Source organism: Mytilus edulis, chromosome 5 (assembly GCF_963676685.1).
Source record: "Mytilus edulis chromosome 5, xbMytEdul2.2, whole genome shotgun sequence".
In the NCBI taxonomy this organism is placed as follows: domain Eukaryota; kingdom Metazoa; phylum Mollusca; class Bivalvia; order Mytilida; family Mytilidae; genus Mytilus; species Mytilus edulis.
The window spans coordinates 94,864,993-94,879,951 of NC_092348.1; the positions used below are offsets into that span (position 1 = coordinate 94,864,993).

The window sequence follows — 14,959 nt, forward strand, 5'->3', positions numbered from 1 at the left end:
AATCTGAAGCAACAGTGCAGAAGTACTCATATCCTTCTTTGATACACTATTCTATATTTATTACAGTGGTGATGGAACCCTCAGGAAAAATGTGGATATTTGGAGTAGATGGAATGCAAATATTGGACCAAACCTTCATAAGTAAGTTATGGACTTCAGATCAGTGGACCAAAACTTCAAAAGTAAATAACCGAATCTAGAATTAAAAAGTAAAACTTTATCAAGTATATCATTAAGAGAAAATAACTTAAACCTTGTAAGCATCGAATGGACAGATAAGCATTTAATCAGAACCTTACAAGTAAATACTGGACCACTAAACTTGGACCAAAATCTTTAAAAGCATGCTTGAAATTTTTAGTCTGACACTTAACATCAACAGTATGAAATGAATGAACTATGGACTTCTCTTGAATTGAATTTTAAATGTGCGTATTGTTATGCATTTACTTTTCTACATTGGCTAGAGGTATAGGGGGAGGGTTGAGATCTCATAAACATGTTTAACCCCGCCGCATTTTTGCGCCTGTCCCAAGTCAGGAGCCTCTGGCCTTTGTTAGTCTTGTATTTTTTTAATTTTAGTTTCTTGTGTACAATTCAGAAATAAGTATGGCGTTCATTATCACTGAACTAGTATATATTTGTTTAGGGGCCAGCTGAAGGACGCCTCCGGGTGCGGGAATGTCTCGCTACATTGAAGACCTGTTGGTGACCTTCTGCTGTTGTTTTTTCTATGGTCGGGTTGTTGTCTCTTTGACACATTCCCCATTTCCATTCTCAATTTTATGTAGAACATTAGAAATCTTTATAAAAAAAAAGAAGAAAAAAAAAGTATAAATTGGTCTGCAAAAGATAGATTAAAACATTCTAAAGTGATAAGATATGTAGGAAATCTTTTAGTTCTAAGTAGTAGATTTATATCTTGAAAGAATTTGCTATGTGAGACAGATTTGTCACAGTCACATGAAGTAAAATCATTAGGTTTTAATGTCCATTTGAAAATTGTTAACAACTTTGAAATACTTACAATAAACATGATAAAGGACAGTCCTCATGTTGAATGATAGTCAAATGACAGTCACATGACATGTGCTATTAAAATAGATATAAGAAGATGTGGTATGAGGGCCAATAAGGCAAATCTATATCCAAGACACAATTTGTGAAAGTTAACCATTATAGTTCAAAGTATGGTATTCAACACAGAGCCTTAGCTCACATTGAAAAGCAAGCGATTAAGGACCTCATAAACTACATGTTTAAACCATTCAAACAGGGAAACCAACGGTATAATCTATATAAAGAACAAGCATCTTTTATGAACCACATCAACAAACGATAACTGCTGAACATCAGATTCCTGACTAGGTGCAAACAAATGCAGCGGGATTAAATGTTTTAATAGGTACCATTCTTCATCCTTATCTGAAATAATAGTGTAATATCACAACATAAAAAAAACTCCCTATAAAAGTCTATAATAGTCTTTTACATTGAAGGGTACAGATGAAGATATTGAAGCGAGGTTTAGAGTTGTTAGCTGTAGGAGGTAGACTGGTTTACTCTACATGTTCACTGAACCCTGTAGAAAATGAAGCAATAATAGCCAGTATGATGGAGAAGTGTAAAGGTACTTTTTCACTTTTATTCATGCTTGTCATTTTAAAATATTAACTTACTTATTCACTGAAACAATTAGAAGATGAAGTTTTCATGGCCAGTATGACGGGGTGATGAGGAAGTTGAATTGTCTCCTTTGGTCATGAATCTAAACGTGCAAGACCCTTATGGGTAGTCATTCTAGAAGTTGCACCATTACATTACTCCAAAATAAGATAAATAATTTTGACCAAGTTGATGATAAACCATGTCCAGTTTATCAGTAGGACATAAAGCCTGACATTTAAGCCTGGCTTTTTTATACCCCACGCAACGAAGTTGCGGAGGGTATAATGTTTTTGACCCGTCCATCCGTCCGTCAGTCCTGTTTCTTGTCATCGCAACTCCTCTCAAACCACACAACAGAATTTCACGAAACCTTTTTAGATGAAAAGGACATATTATGTAGTTGTGCATAGCGACAGGAAATTACGATTCAATTTTTTTTCTAGGAGTTACGCCCCTTTGAACTTATTTGCTTCAATGTACTACTGCAACAGTTTGTCATCGCAACTCCTCTGAAACCACACAACAGAATTTCATGAAACCTTTTTATACGCCCGTCGTCTTTTAGACGGGACGTATTATTGTATACCGTTGTCCGTCCGTCCGTCCGTCTGTCCGTCTGTCCGTCGTCCACTCTTCGGACAATAACTCAAAAACACTTTCACCAATTTCCATGAAACTTAAGTAAATTGTTTATATGTATTGACGTAAGCTCCCTTTCGTTTTTTTTTTATTTCAGATTTTAAGTTTTGGATTTATGGGGCTTTATTCATAAAAAAGGGGGGATTTTCAACACTTCGGACAATAACTCAAAAAGGCTTTCACCAATGTCCATGAAACTTTGGTGAATTGTTTATATCTATTGATGTAAACTCCCTTTCAATTTTTATAAATTTCAGATTTTAAGTTTTAGATTTATGGAGCTTAATTCATAAAAAAAAGGGTGATTTTCAACACTTCAGACAATAACTCAAAAAGGCTTTCACTAATGTCCATGAAACTTTGGTGAATTGTTTATATCTATTGATGTAAGCTCCCTTTCAATTTTTATAAATTTCAGATTTTAAGTTTTGGATTTATGGGGCTTTATTCATAAAAAAAAGGGTGATTTTCAACACTTCGGACAATAACTCAAAAAGGCTTTCACCAATGTCCATGAAACTATGGTGAATTGTTTATATCTATTGATGTAAGCTCCCTTTCAATTTTTATAAATTCAGATTTTACATTTCCGTGTTATGAATTTTCATGCTAAAAAAAGGGGGGATTTCCAATTTTGGGACAATAACTAACACTTTCACAAAATTTTATGCAACTTTGATAAATTGTTTATATCTATTGACATAAGCTCCCTTTCCATTTTTAGCTCACCTGGCCCGAAGGGCCAAGTGAGCTTTTCTCATCACTTGGCGTCCGTCGTCGTCGTCGTCCGTCGTCGTTAACTTTTACAAAAATCTTCTCCTCTGAAACTACTGGGCCAAATCAAACCAAACTTGGCCACAATCATCATTGGGGTATCTAGTTTAAAAAATGTGTGGCGTGACCTTGTCAACCAACCAAGATGGCCGCCACGGCTAAAAATAGAACATAGGGGTAAAATGCAGTTTTTGGCTTATAACTCAAAAACCAAAGCATTTAGAGCAAATCTGACATGGGGTAAAAATGTTTATCAGGTCAAGATCTATCTGCCCTGAAATTTTCAGATGAATCGGTCAATCGGTTGTTGGGTTGCTGCCCCTGAATTGGTAATTTTGAGGAAATTTTGCTGTTTTTGGTTATTATCTTGAATATTATTATAGATAGAGATAAACTGTAAACAGCAATAATGTTCAGCAAAGTAAGATCTACAAATAAGTCAACATGACCAAAATGGTCAGTTGACCCGTTTAGGAGTTATTGCCCTTTATAGTCAATTTTTAACCATTTTTCGTTAATTAAAGTAATCTTTTACAAAAATCTTCTCCTCTGAAACTACTGGGCCAAATTAATCCAAACTTGGCCACAATCATCTTTGGGGTATCTAGTTTAAAAAATGTGTGGCGTGACCTGGTCAACCAACCAAGATGGCCGCCACGGCTAAAAATAGAACAAAGGGGTAAAATGCAGTTTTTGGCTTATAACTCAAAAACCAAAGCATTTTGAGGAAATCTGACGGGATAAAATTGTTTATCAGGTCAAGATCTATCTGCCCTGAAATTTTCAGATGAATCAGTCAATCGGTTGTTGGGTTGCTGCCCCTGAATTGGTAATTTTGAGGAAATTTTGCTGTTTTTGGTTATTATCTTGAATATTATTATAGATAGAGATAAACTGTAAACAGCAATAATGTTCAGCAAAGTAAGATCTACAAATAAGTCAACATGACCAAAATGGTCAGTTGACCCGTTTAGGAGTTATTGCCCTTTATAGTCAATTTTAACCATTTTTCATAAATTAAATTAATCTTTTACAAAAATCTTCTCCTCTGAAACTACTGGGCCAAATTAATCCAAACTTGGCCACAATCATCTTTGGGGTATCTAGTTTAAAAAATGTGTGGCGTGACCTGGTCAACCAACCAAGATGGCCGCCACCGCTAAAAATAGAACATAGGGGTAAAATGCAGTTTTTGGCTTATAACTCAAAAACCAAAGCATTTTGAGGAAATCTGACATGGGATAAAAATGTTTATCAGGTCAAGATCTATCTGCCCTGAAATTTTCAGATGAATCGGTCAATCGGTTGTTGGGTTGCTGCCCCTGAATTGGTAATTTTGAGGAAATTTTGCTGTTTTTGGTTATTATCTTGAATATTATTATAGATAGAGATAAATTGTAAACAGCAATAATGTTCAGCAAAGTAAGATCTACAAATAAGTCAACATGACCAAAATGGTCAGTTGACCCCTTTAGGAGTTATTGCCCTTTATAGTCAATCTTTAACCATTTTTCATAAATCTAAGTAATCTTTTACAAAATCTCCACTGAAACTACTAGGCCACAATCATCTTTGGGGTATCTAGTTTGAAAAATGTGTCCGATGACCTGGCCATTCAACCAAGATGGCCGCCACGGCTAAAAATAGAACATAGGGGTAAAATGCAGTTTTTGGCTTATAACTATGAATTCAAAGCATCTAGAGCAAATCTGACAAGAAGTTAAATTGTTAATCAAGTCAATATCTATCTGCCCTGAATTTTTCAGATGAATTGGACAACTGGTTGTTGGGTTGCTGCCCTCCAATTGGTAATTTTTAAAGAAATTTTGCCGTTTTTGGTTATCTTGAATACTATTATAGATAGCGATAAACTGTAAACAGCAATAATGTTCAGCAAAGTAAGATCTACAAATAAGTCAACATGACCTAAATGGTCAATTGACCCCTTAAGGAGTTATTGCCCTTTATAGTCAATTTTTAACAATTTTCATTAATTTGGTAAATATATGTAAATTTTTACCAAATATAGTTCTCTGTTACTAATGGGCAAAGTTCATTATAGATATAATTGTAAGAAGCAAAATCGTTCAGTAAAGTAAGAACTTCAAACACATCACCATCACCAAAATACAATTTTGTCATGAATCCATTTGTGTCCTTTGTTTAATATGCACATAGACCAAGGTGAGCGACACAGGCTCTTTAGAGCCTCTAGTTATAAATTTTAGATTTTACGTTTTCTTAAGTAATGAATTTTTATGCCCCACCTACGATAGTAGAGGGGCATTATGTTTTCTGGTCTGTGCGTCCGTTCGTTCGTCCGTCCGTCCGTTCGTTCGTTCATCCGTCTGTCCCGCTTCAGGTTAAAGTTTTTGGTCGAGGTAGTTTTTGATGAAGTTGAAGTCCAATCGACTTCAAACTTGGTACACATGTTCCCTATGATATGATCTTTCTAATTTTAATGCCAAATTAGAGATTTTACCCCAATTTCACGGTCCACTGAACATAGAAAATGATAGTGCGAGTGGGGCATTCGTGTACTGAGGACACATTCTTGTTATACTTAAAAAAGGGGGATTTTATGAAACTTTGGTGAATATATTAATGTAACATCCCTTTTGATTTGTATATATATTTCTAGTTGATCATATAAATTCATTTAAAGCATAAACGACAAGTTAAAAGAGCAACGGGTGTATCATGCGCTAAAGCGCAGCCTTTTATTAGATAATAAGGACATACTATCTAGATGTGCATATTGACAGGAAATTACGATTCATTTTTTAGCTCACCTGGCCCGAAGGGCCAAGTGAGCTTTTCCCATCACTTGGCGTCCGTCGTCCGTCGTCCGTCGTCCGTCGTCGTCGTCGTCGTCGTCGTCCGTCGTCGTTAACTTTTACAAAAATCTTCTCCTCTGAAACTACTGGGCCAAATCAAACCAAACTTGGCCACAATCATCATTGAGGTATCTAGTTTAAAAAATGTGTGGCGTGACCCGGCCAACCAACCAAGATGGCCGCCATGGCTAAAAATAGAACATAGGGGTAAAATGCAGTTTTTGGCTTATAACTCAAAAACCAAAGCATTTAGAGCAAATCTGACAGGAGTGAAATTGTTTATCAGGTCAAGATCTTTCTGCCCTCAAATTTTTAGATGAATCCGACAACCCGTTGTAGGGTTGCTGCCCCTGAATTGGTAATTTAAGGGAATTTTTGCTGTTTTTGGTTATTATCTTGAATATTATTATAGATAGAGATAAACTGTAAACAGCAATAATGTTCAGCAAAGTTAGATTTACAAATAAGTCAACATGACTAAAATGGTCAGTTGACCCCTTTAGGAGTTATTGACCTATATAGTCAATTTTTAACCGTTTTTCGTAAATCTTAGAAATCTTTTACAAAAATCTTCTCCTCTGAAACTACTGGGCCAAATTAATCCAAGCTTGGCCACAATCATCTTTGGGGTATGTAGTTTAAAAAATGTGTGGCGTGACCCGGCCAACCAACCAAGATGGCTGCCATGGCTAAAAATAGAACATAGGGGTAAAATGCAGTTTTTGGCTTATAACTCAAAAACCAAAGCATTTAGAGCAAATCTGACATGGGTTAAAAGTGTTAATCAGGTCAAGATCTATCTGTCCTGAAATTTTCAGATGAATCAGACAACCTGTTGTTGGGTTGCTGCCCCTGAATTGGTATTTTTAAGGAAATTTTGCTGTTTTTGGTTATTATCTTGAATATTATTATAGATAGAGATAAACTGTATGCAGCAATAATGTTCAGCAAAGTAAGATTTACAAATATGTCAACACGAACGAAATGGTCAGTTGACCCCTTTAGGAGTTATTGCCCTTTATAGTCAAATTTTAACCATTTTTTCGTAAATCTTAGTAATCTTTTACAAAAATCTTCTCCTCTGAAACTATTGGGCCAAATTAAACCAAACTTGGCCACAATCATCATTGGGGTATCTAGTTTAAAAAATGTGTGGCGTGACCAGCCCAACCAACCAAGGTGGCCGCCATGGCTAAAAATAGAACATAGGGGTAAAATGCAGTTTTTGGCTTATAACTCAAAAACCAAAGCATTTAGAGCAAATCTGACATGGGGTAAAATTGTTTATCAGGTCAAGATCTTTCTGCCCTCAAATTTTCAGATGAATCCGACAACCCGTTGTAGGGTTGCTGCCCCTGAATTGGTAATTTAAGGGAATTTTTGCTGTTTTTGGTTATTATCTTGAATATTATTATAGATAGAGATAAACTGTAAACAGCAATAATGTTCAGCAAAGTTAGATTTACAAATAAGTCAACATGACCAAAGTGGTCAGTTGACCCCTATAGGAGTTATTGACCTTTATAGTCAATTTTTAACCATTTTTCGTAAATCTTAGAAATCTTTTACAAAAATCTTCTCCTCTGAAACTACTGGGCCAAATTAAACCAAACTTGGCCACAATCATCTTTGGGGTATTTAATTGAAAAAAATGTGTCCGGTGACCCGGCCATCCAACCAAAATGGCTGCCACGGCTAAAAATAGAACATAGGGGTAAAATGCAGTTTTTGGCTTATAACTCAAAAGCCGAAGCATTTAGAGAAAATCTGACGTGTTAAATTGTCTTTCAGGTCAAGATCTATTTGCCCTGATATTTTCACATGGATCGGATAGCCTGTTGTTAGGTTACTGCCCTGAGTTGGTAATTTTAAGGAAATTTTGCCATTTTTAGCTCACCTGGCCCGAAGGGCCAAGTGAGCTTTTCTCATCACTTGGCGTCCGTCGTCCGTCGTCCGTCGTCGTCCGTCGTCCGTCGTCGTCCGTCGTCGTTAACTTTTACAAAAATCTTCTCCTCTGAAACTACTGGGCCAAATCAAACCAAACTTGGCCACAATCATCATTGGGGTATCTAGTTTAAAAAATGTGTGGCGTGACCCGGTCAACCAACCAAGATGGCCGCCACGGCTAAAAATAGAACATAGGGGTAAAATGCAGTTTTTGGCTTATAACTCAAAAACCAAAGCATTTAGAGCAAACCTGACATGGGGTAAAAATGTTTATCAGGTCAAGATCTATCTGCCCTGAAATTTTCAGATGAATCGGTCAATCGGTTGTTGGGTTGCTGCCCCTGAATTGGTAATTTTGAGGAAATTTTGCTGTTTTTGGTTATTATCTTGAATATTATTATAGATACAGATAAACTGTAAACAGCAATAATGTTCAGCAAAGTAAGATCTACAAATAAGTCAACATGACCTAAATGGTCAGTTGACCCGTTTAGGAGTTATTGCCCTTTATAGTCAATTTTTAACCATTTTTCGTTAATTAAAGTAATCTTTTACAAAAATCTTCTCCTCTGAAACTACTGGGCCAAATTAATCCAAACTTGGTCACAATCATCTTTGGGGTATCTAGTTTAAAAAATGTGTGGCGTGACCTGGTCGACCAACCAAGATGGCCACCACGGCTAAAAATAGAACAAAGGGGTAAAATGCAGTTTTTGGCTTATAACTCAAAAACCAAAGCATTTTGAGGAAATCTGGGGGATAAAAATGTTTATCAGGTCAAGATCTATCTGCCCTGAAATTTTCAGATGAATCAGTCAATCGGTTGTTGGGTTACTGCCCCTGAATTGGTAATTTTGAGGAAATTTTGCTGTTTTTGGTTATTATCTTGAATATTATTATAGATAGAGATAAACTGTAAACAGCAATAATGTTCAGCAAAGTAAGATCTACAAATAAGTCAACATGACCAAAATGGTCAGTTGACCTGTTTAGGAGTTATTGCCATTTATAGTCAATTTTAACCATTTTTCATAAATTAAATTAATCTTTTACAAAAAATCTTCTCCTCAGAAACTACTGGGCCAAATTAATCCAAACTTGGCCACAATCATCTTTGGGGTATCTAGTTTAAAAAATGTGTGGCGTGACCTGGTCAACCAACCAAGATGGCCACCACCGCTAAAAATAGAACATAGGGGTAAAATGCAGTTTTTGGCTTATAACTCAAAAACCAAAGCATTTTGAGGAAATCTGACATGGGATAAAAATGTTTATCAGGTCAAGATCTATCTGCCCTGAAATTTTCAGATGAATCGGTCAATCGGTTGTTGGGTTGCTCCCCCTGAATTGGTAATTTTGAGGAAATTTTGCTGTTTTTGGTTATTATCTTGAATACTATTATAGATAGAGATAAATTGTAAACAGCAATAATGTTCAGCAAAGTAAGATCTACAAATAAGTCAACATGACCAAAATGGTCAGTTGACCCCTTTAGGAGTTATTGCCCTTTATAGTCAATCTTTAACCATTTTTCATAAATCTAAGTAATCTTTTACAAAATCTCCACTGAAACTACTAGGCCACAATCATCTTTGGGGTATCTAGTTTGAAAAATGTGTCCGATGACCTGGCCATTCAACCAAGATGGCCGCCACGGCTAAAAATAGAACATAGGGGTAAAATGCAGTTTTTGGCTTATAACTATGAATTCAAAGCATCTAGAGCAAATCTGACAAGAAGTTAAATTGTTAATCAAGTCAATATCTATCTGCCCTGAATTTTTCAGATGAATTGGACAACTGGTTGTTGGGTTGCTGCCCTCCAATTGGTAATTTTTAAAGAAATTTTGCCGTTTTTGGTTATCTTGAATACTATTATAGATAGCGATAAACTGTAAACAGCAATAATGTTCAGCAAAGTAAGATCTACAAATAAGTCAACATGACCTAAATGGTCAATTGACCCCTGAAGGAGTTATTGCCCTTTATAGTCAATTTTTAACAATTTTCATTAATTTGGTAAATATATGTAATTTAAATTTTTACCAAATATAGTTCTCTGTTACTAATGGGCAAAGTTCATTATAGATATAATTGTAAGAAGCAAAATCGTCCAGTAAAGTAAGAACTTCAAACACATCACCATCACCAAAATACAATTTTGTCATGAATCCATTTGTGTCCTTTGTTTAATATGCACATAGACCAAGGTGAGCGACACAGGCTCTTTAGAGCCTCTAGTTTGTTATTATCTTGAATATTATTATAGATAGAGATAAACTGTAAATAGCAATAATGTTCAGCAAAACAAGATCTACAAATAAGTTTTCATGACCAAAATAGTCAATTGACCCCTTAAGGAGTTATTGCCCTTTATAGTTAATTTTTAGCATTTTTCATAAATTTTTGTAAATTTTTAGAAAATATTTTCCACTGTAATTACTGGGCCAAGTTCATTATAGATTGAGATAATTGTACCAATAAGAATGTTCAGTAAAGTAAGATCTACAAACACATCACCATCACCAAAACACAATTATGTCATGAATTTATCTGTGTCCCTTGTTTAATATGCACATAGACCAAGGTGAGCGACACAGGCTCTTGAGAGCCTCTAGTTTTTCTTTCTAGGAGTTACACCCCTTTGAACTTATTTGCTTCAATGTACTTCTGCAACAGTTTGTCATCTCAACTCCTCTGAAACCACACAACAGAATTTCATGAAACCTTTTAAGATAATAAGGACATACTATGTAGATGTGCATATCGACAGGAAATTATTATTCAATATTTTTTCTTATACAATTTTTTTTTCTTACACTTATTTAATTTCTCCAATGACAATGTGGGGAGGTGGGGTATGTGAGCGTGCTCACTAAGGTTCTTTAATTTATTCTGAGAATGTAGTTAGCCAGTCATATATTTTTCATGTTATTTTCTATATAGTGACTTAAAATATTGATAGGTAAGATTTTGGATTCAATGTGCTTATAAAAGAAGTATTTATGACACACCATCAATATGGTACAATTTTGCATTATCATCTTAGCACTTAGTTAGAATATGAGAATCCATCCTTATCGATGCTTCAATGACTGTTTTTATTGTAGAATAAATAACAAAACCAAGCCATTGAATTCTGGTTTGCTGGCATTAGGGTTTGCATTTCAATTTGGTGAAAAATATTAAATTTATAGCAATTATTTTGTAATTATAGGTTGTATAGAGCTGATAGATGTTAGCAGTCAACTTCCAAATCTAAAGTACAACAATGGTTTATCATCATGGAAGGTATGTGTATAGAACAATTAATTTCATATTCCATTTTCATTGCTATCATATACTGTGGATTCATCTATTTTCGTGGGAATGGGAAACATTGTATTTTCGTAGATATTTCATTTAGTTATTTCGGATAAGTTTGTATACACCCCCTTACGCAAAATTTTATTTGGATAAATATTTAAATTCATGGTTTTTGATTACCCATTGAAAAAAAATGTCGGATTAAGCAGGGTGTCAGAATACTCAGGTTTTTTCTGCAAGGACAGGCATATTTTGGGACTATGAAAATGTGTCAGTTAAAACAGGATGTTGGAATACTCAGGTGTCGGATTAGGCTGATTACACTGTAGTAAAGTTTGTTTCTTGACTTTTGACTGAAAGTAATTTACTAAGTATATTTTCACAGGTATTTAATAAGAAGATGGAACATATGAGTAATTTAGAAGAAACCAGAAATAAAGGGTATTCTCATTTTGAAGGTTCCATGTTTCCTCCAGACAATGCAAAAGATTTCAACTTAGAAAGATGGTAAGTTATAATCTCATGGACTTGAAAATTACATAATCAGTAAGTATAGATTATCTTTGGTCATATCTTTGAAATTGATTTTCTGACTCGAGCCAGGACCGCGAAAGTGAGAATAGCAATAAAGTGAGAATAAACCAATGATAATCTGTTTATCACTATTTTACCTATGATGATGTTGTTAATTTCATTGACAATGGCTATGTGGGCCGTTATTTTCTAGGGATAATTTTTCATATCACTCTACTGTGATGAGAAAGGAAATCATAAGTCAGTAAGATCAATCTTTTTTTTTTGTAAAATGGAAATAATAGATCATTCAATAAATTGTTCTAGTGAACTAGTCCCATAGAAACTCATCTGCCTTGATGAAGAATATAGTTTAGGATTGATTATTGGAATTTTAGTAAGAATTAAGGGATAAAAGGAGTAAGAAGTGGCAGAATTACAGTAGAGAACAGTTATTTTTCATTTAATTAGTTTTAATGTAACAGTTTTTATTTCTCATTTGTGTATTTAGAGATTTTATAATTTAGGAAAAAGGATATCCTTAAAAAAATCCAGTTGTAAAAAAAGTCACTATATCATTATTTGAATTATTTTTCATGAAGCATAATGTAATTGCTCATGTTTCTTGACTATTGCATGTCTTGATTTGTCATATTTACTAGAACACACCCGTGATATCGCGGGTCCGTGACTGAATTAAAGTATATAAGTTTGCACAAGCCTTATTTTAGTATTAGTATTTTCATCTGATAAAGTCGTGCCAATTATAAGATACACAGTATTCTCTGCTTTCAAATCTTTCTGTTTGAACCCGTCAAACTGGAACTTATCAATTATTGGTAATATTAATTATTTGGAAAACAGAAGGTCCTGGAATGGAGTAATTTTAATCAACAGCATTGTCCTATATTAGTTATAAATAAAGTTATTTCATTGATTCGCTGTTTTACGTCATGCCCGCTAACAAATTGAAAACTGTACCTATACGCCTTATTTTTAGTCCAGATTTTTAGTATTTGTATTGTTATCTTAGAAAGTCTTGCTGATTAAAATACTACAATAGGTAACAATTTGACAATGATTGAATTTAGTAGTGTCAACCCTGTGATTATGACCCGTGTATATAGCATAAATTCCTAAATACACCGTTTGGTGGTGCGCCTGTCAGATGCGGAACGTACATATAAGGTAATAGGTAACAGGTGAATATACTATTGGTATCGGTATCGGATTCGACCCGGAACTTCTTAATTATTGGCAATATTAATTATGTGGAAAACAAAAGGGCCTGGAGTTGTGTAATTTTTAATCTACACCTTTGTACTATATTAGTTATATATAAAGTTGTATTCTTTGATACGTTGTTTTTAGGTGATGACGGCTGACAAATTGGACCTCGTTATTTTAGTATTATAGATGTTTTAGTCATATTGAGACAGGAAACTAACAACACAAAAAATAAGAAAACTTATATATATTTATAGCATCAGAGTTTTACCACATCATCAAAATACTGGTGGATTTTTTATAGTGGCCATACAAAAAACTGCAACATTACCATGGATGAGGCCAGTACCACCAGTCCAAGAGATCAAAAAGGAGGAAAAAATTGACCTTGAACCAAAAAAGGAAGCAGGGGACCAGAGTAAAGAAGCTTCATTACCAGTAGAAACTGTGGTAAAGGAAGAAGCTAATAAAGACAATACAAAAGAAACTACAGACGTGAAAAGCAATGGTAAACGACCAGGGGATGAACTAACAGAGTGAGATAACAATAAGTCTTTGAACATTCAAAAAACTTAGAAAACTAAAAATGTAAACATTTATGTATTTAAAAAATTAAAATGGAGTGTGTAATGAAATTGGACACTCCTATTAGGCATTGTATATTCTTATATCAGATTTCAATGTTATTCCAAATGATTTTCAGATAAAAACAAAAAAAATCCATACAAAAAAAAGAATTTGATATTGTAAACCTAAATTTTGTTTGAAGGGAGATAACTCTGTTGTTTATTATGAAAGACAATATTTCTTCATTGTTCCAATTCATTGTTTCAGCCCAACTCCTACGAAACACAAAAAGATGCATGGTTACAAAGAAGATCCATTCTTGTTTTTAGAAGCCAATGATCTGTTTTGGGATCCTATTCAGTAAGTAATGTTTAGTATGCAACTTCTGTAGAATAAAAAAATGTTACATTATTTTTTTTTTGTCAAAACATCAGGCTCTCACAGATTGTAATGTATTATCAAATACTACAATTTTAACAAAATCACCTGATTGTGTTACTTACACTTAAAGATAGGCAGAGATTGTTAAATGCATTTTAGCAGAATGAATTATGGCTTCTCCATGAAATATTATCAATATTTATTAAAACTGAGAATCAGTATTTATTACTAAATATACATTAATTTGCATGAGCTGATTTTATAATGTTTAAATGTACATTAAATTAAATCGCAACCATATACAACAGAAATAGCTGCAACTCATCTCCTTAACAGTTTTTTTTCAACATGATAAAATTGTTGAAATTTGGGATATGGTTCTATTTTCACAGAAAGGTCCTACATATATCAAATAGGTAGATTATTTGAAATGACTGATGAAATTTCTCATTAATTGCATGGCAATATATATATAAAGTATAACAATGACTTCAAACATATAGACAATTATAGGACATTATCTATGAAGAAGCGTGTGTTCATGTTGATTGGGTCGTACATTTACTGAAAGAAACCCATCCTTACAAACCCCAGCACAAACATAAATAGCTGGAACATCCTTAATTGAAAACGTTGAAATTTCAGGTTGTTGGTTTTCACGTTTAACTTATTGCTGACCTGACAATGATTTTTTTCCTTGGCAGATGTCCTGTAATTAAAAAATACTTTCCCAATCTACCATGGTTTTAGTAAAACTCATTCACTCGGCAACTTCCATTCACTTAATCTAATTCTATTTTACAGGAAGTTTTATGGTATACGTCCTGATTTCCCAATAGAACAGGTTATGTACAGAGCAGAAACAGGACATAAACGGACAATATATTTTGTGTCCAACCAATTACGTAATATTGTACGCAGGAATTCTGACAGAATAAGGGTATGTATCAATATCATATGAAGTCTTTTTCTGTAAAATTAAGAACCTGATATCTTTGCCTGTTTTATATGTTAGAACTGATCTGTAATTAATTTACTTAAAGTTAATCAAAAAAACTGTGGATTACCATTTTTATGCCCCACCTACGATAGTAGAGGGGC

The 14,959-nt window shown here is 34.1% G+C and overlaps 1 protein-coding gene across 2 annotated transcripts in view; it reads left to right on the forward strand.

Annotated features, from left to right (window-relative positions):
• The window catches only part of LOC139524850 (RNA cytosine-C(5)-methyltransferase NSUN2-like), a 36,231-nt gene that overhangs the window by 15,978 nt on the left and 5,294 nt on the right, over nt 1–14,959 (forward strand). For both annotated transcript variants that reach the window (XR_011664872.1, XM_071319959.1), the window contains exons 10-16: nt 67–141; nt 1,500–1,630; nt 11,082–11,155; nt 11,556–11,677; nt 13,168–13,446; nt 13,745–13,837; nt 14,663–14,798. Coding sequence is in view for 1 of the 2 variants with exons in the window: in XM_071319959.1 (XP_071176060.1) it covers nt 67–141; nt 1,500–1,630; nt 11,082–11,155; nt 11,556–11,677; nt 13,168–13,446; nt 13,745–13,837; nt 14,663–14,798 (910 nt within the window). In the remaining variant the exon portion in view is untranslated. The remainder of the gene's footprint in view (nt 1–66; nt 142–1,499; nt 1,631–11,081; nt 11,156–11,555; nt 11,678–13,167; nt 13,447–13,744; nt 13,838–14,662; nt 14,799–14,959) is intronic.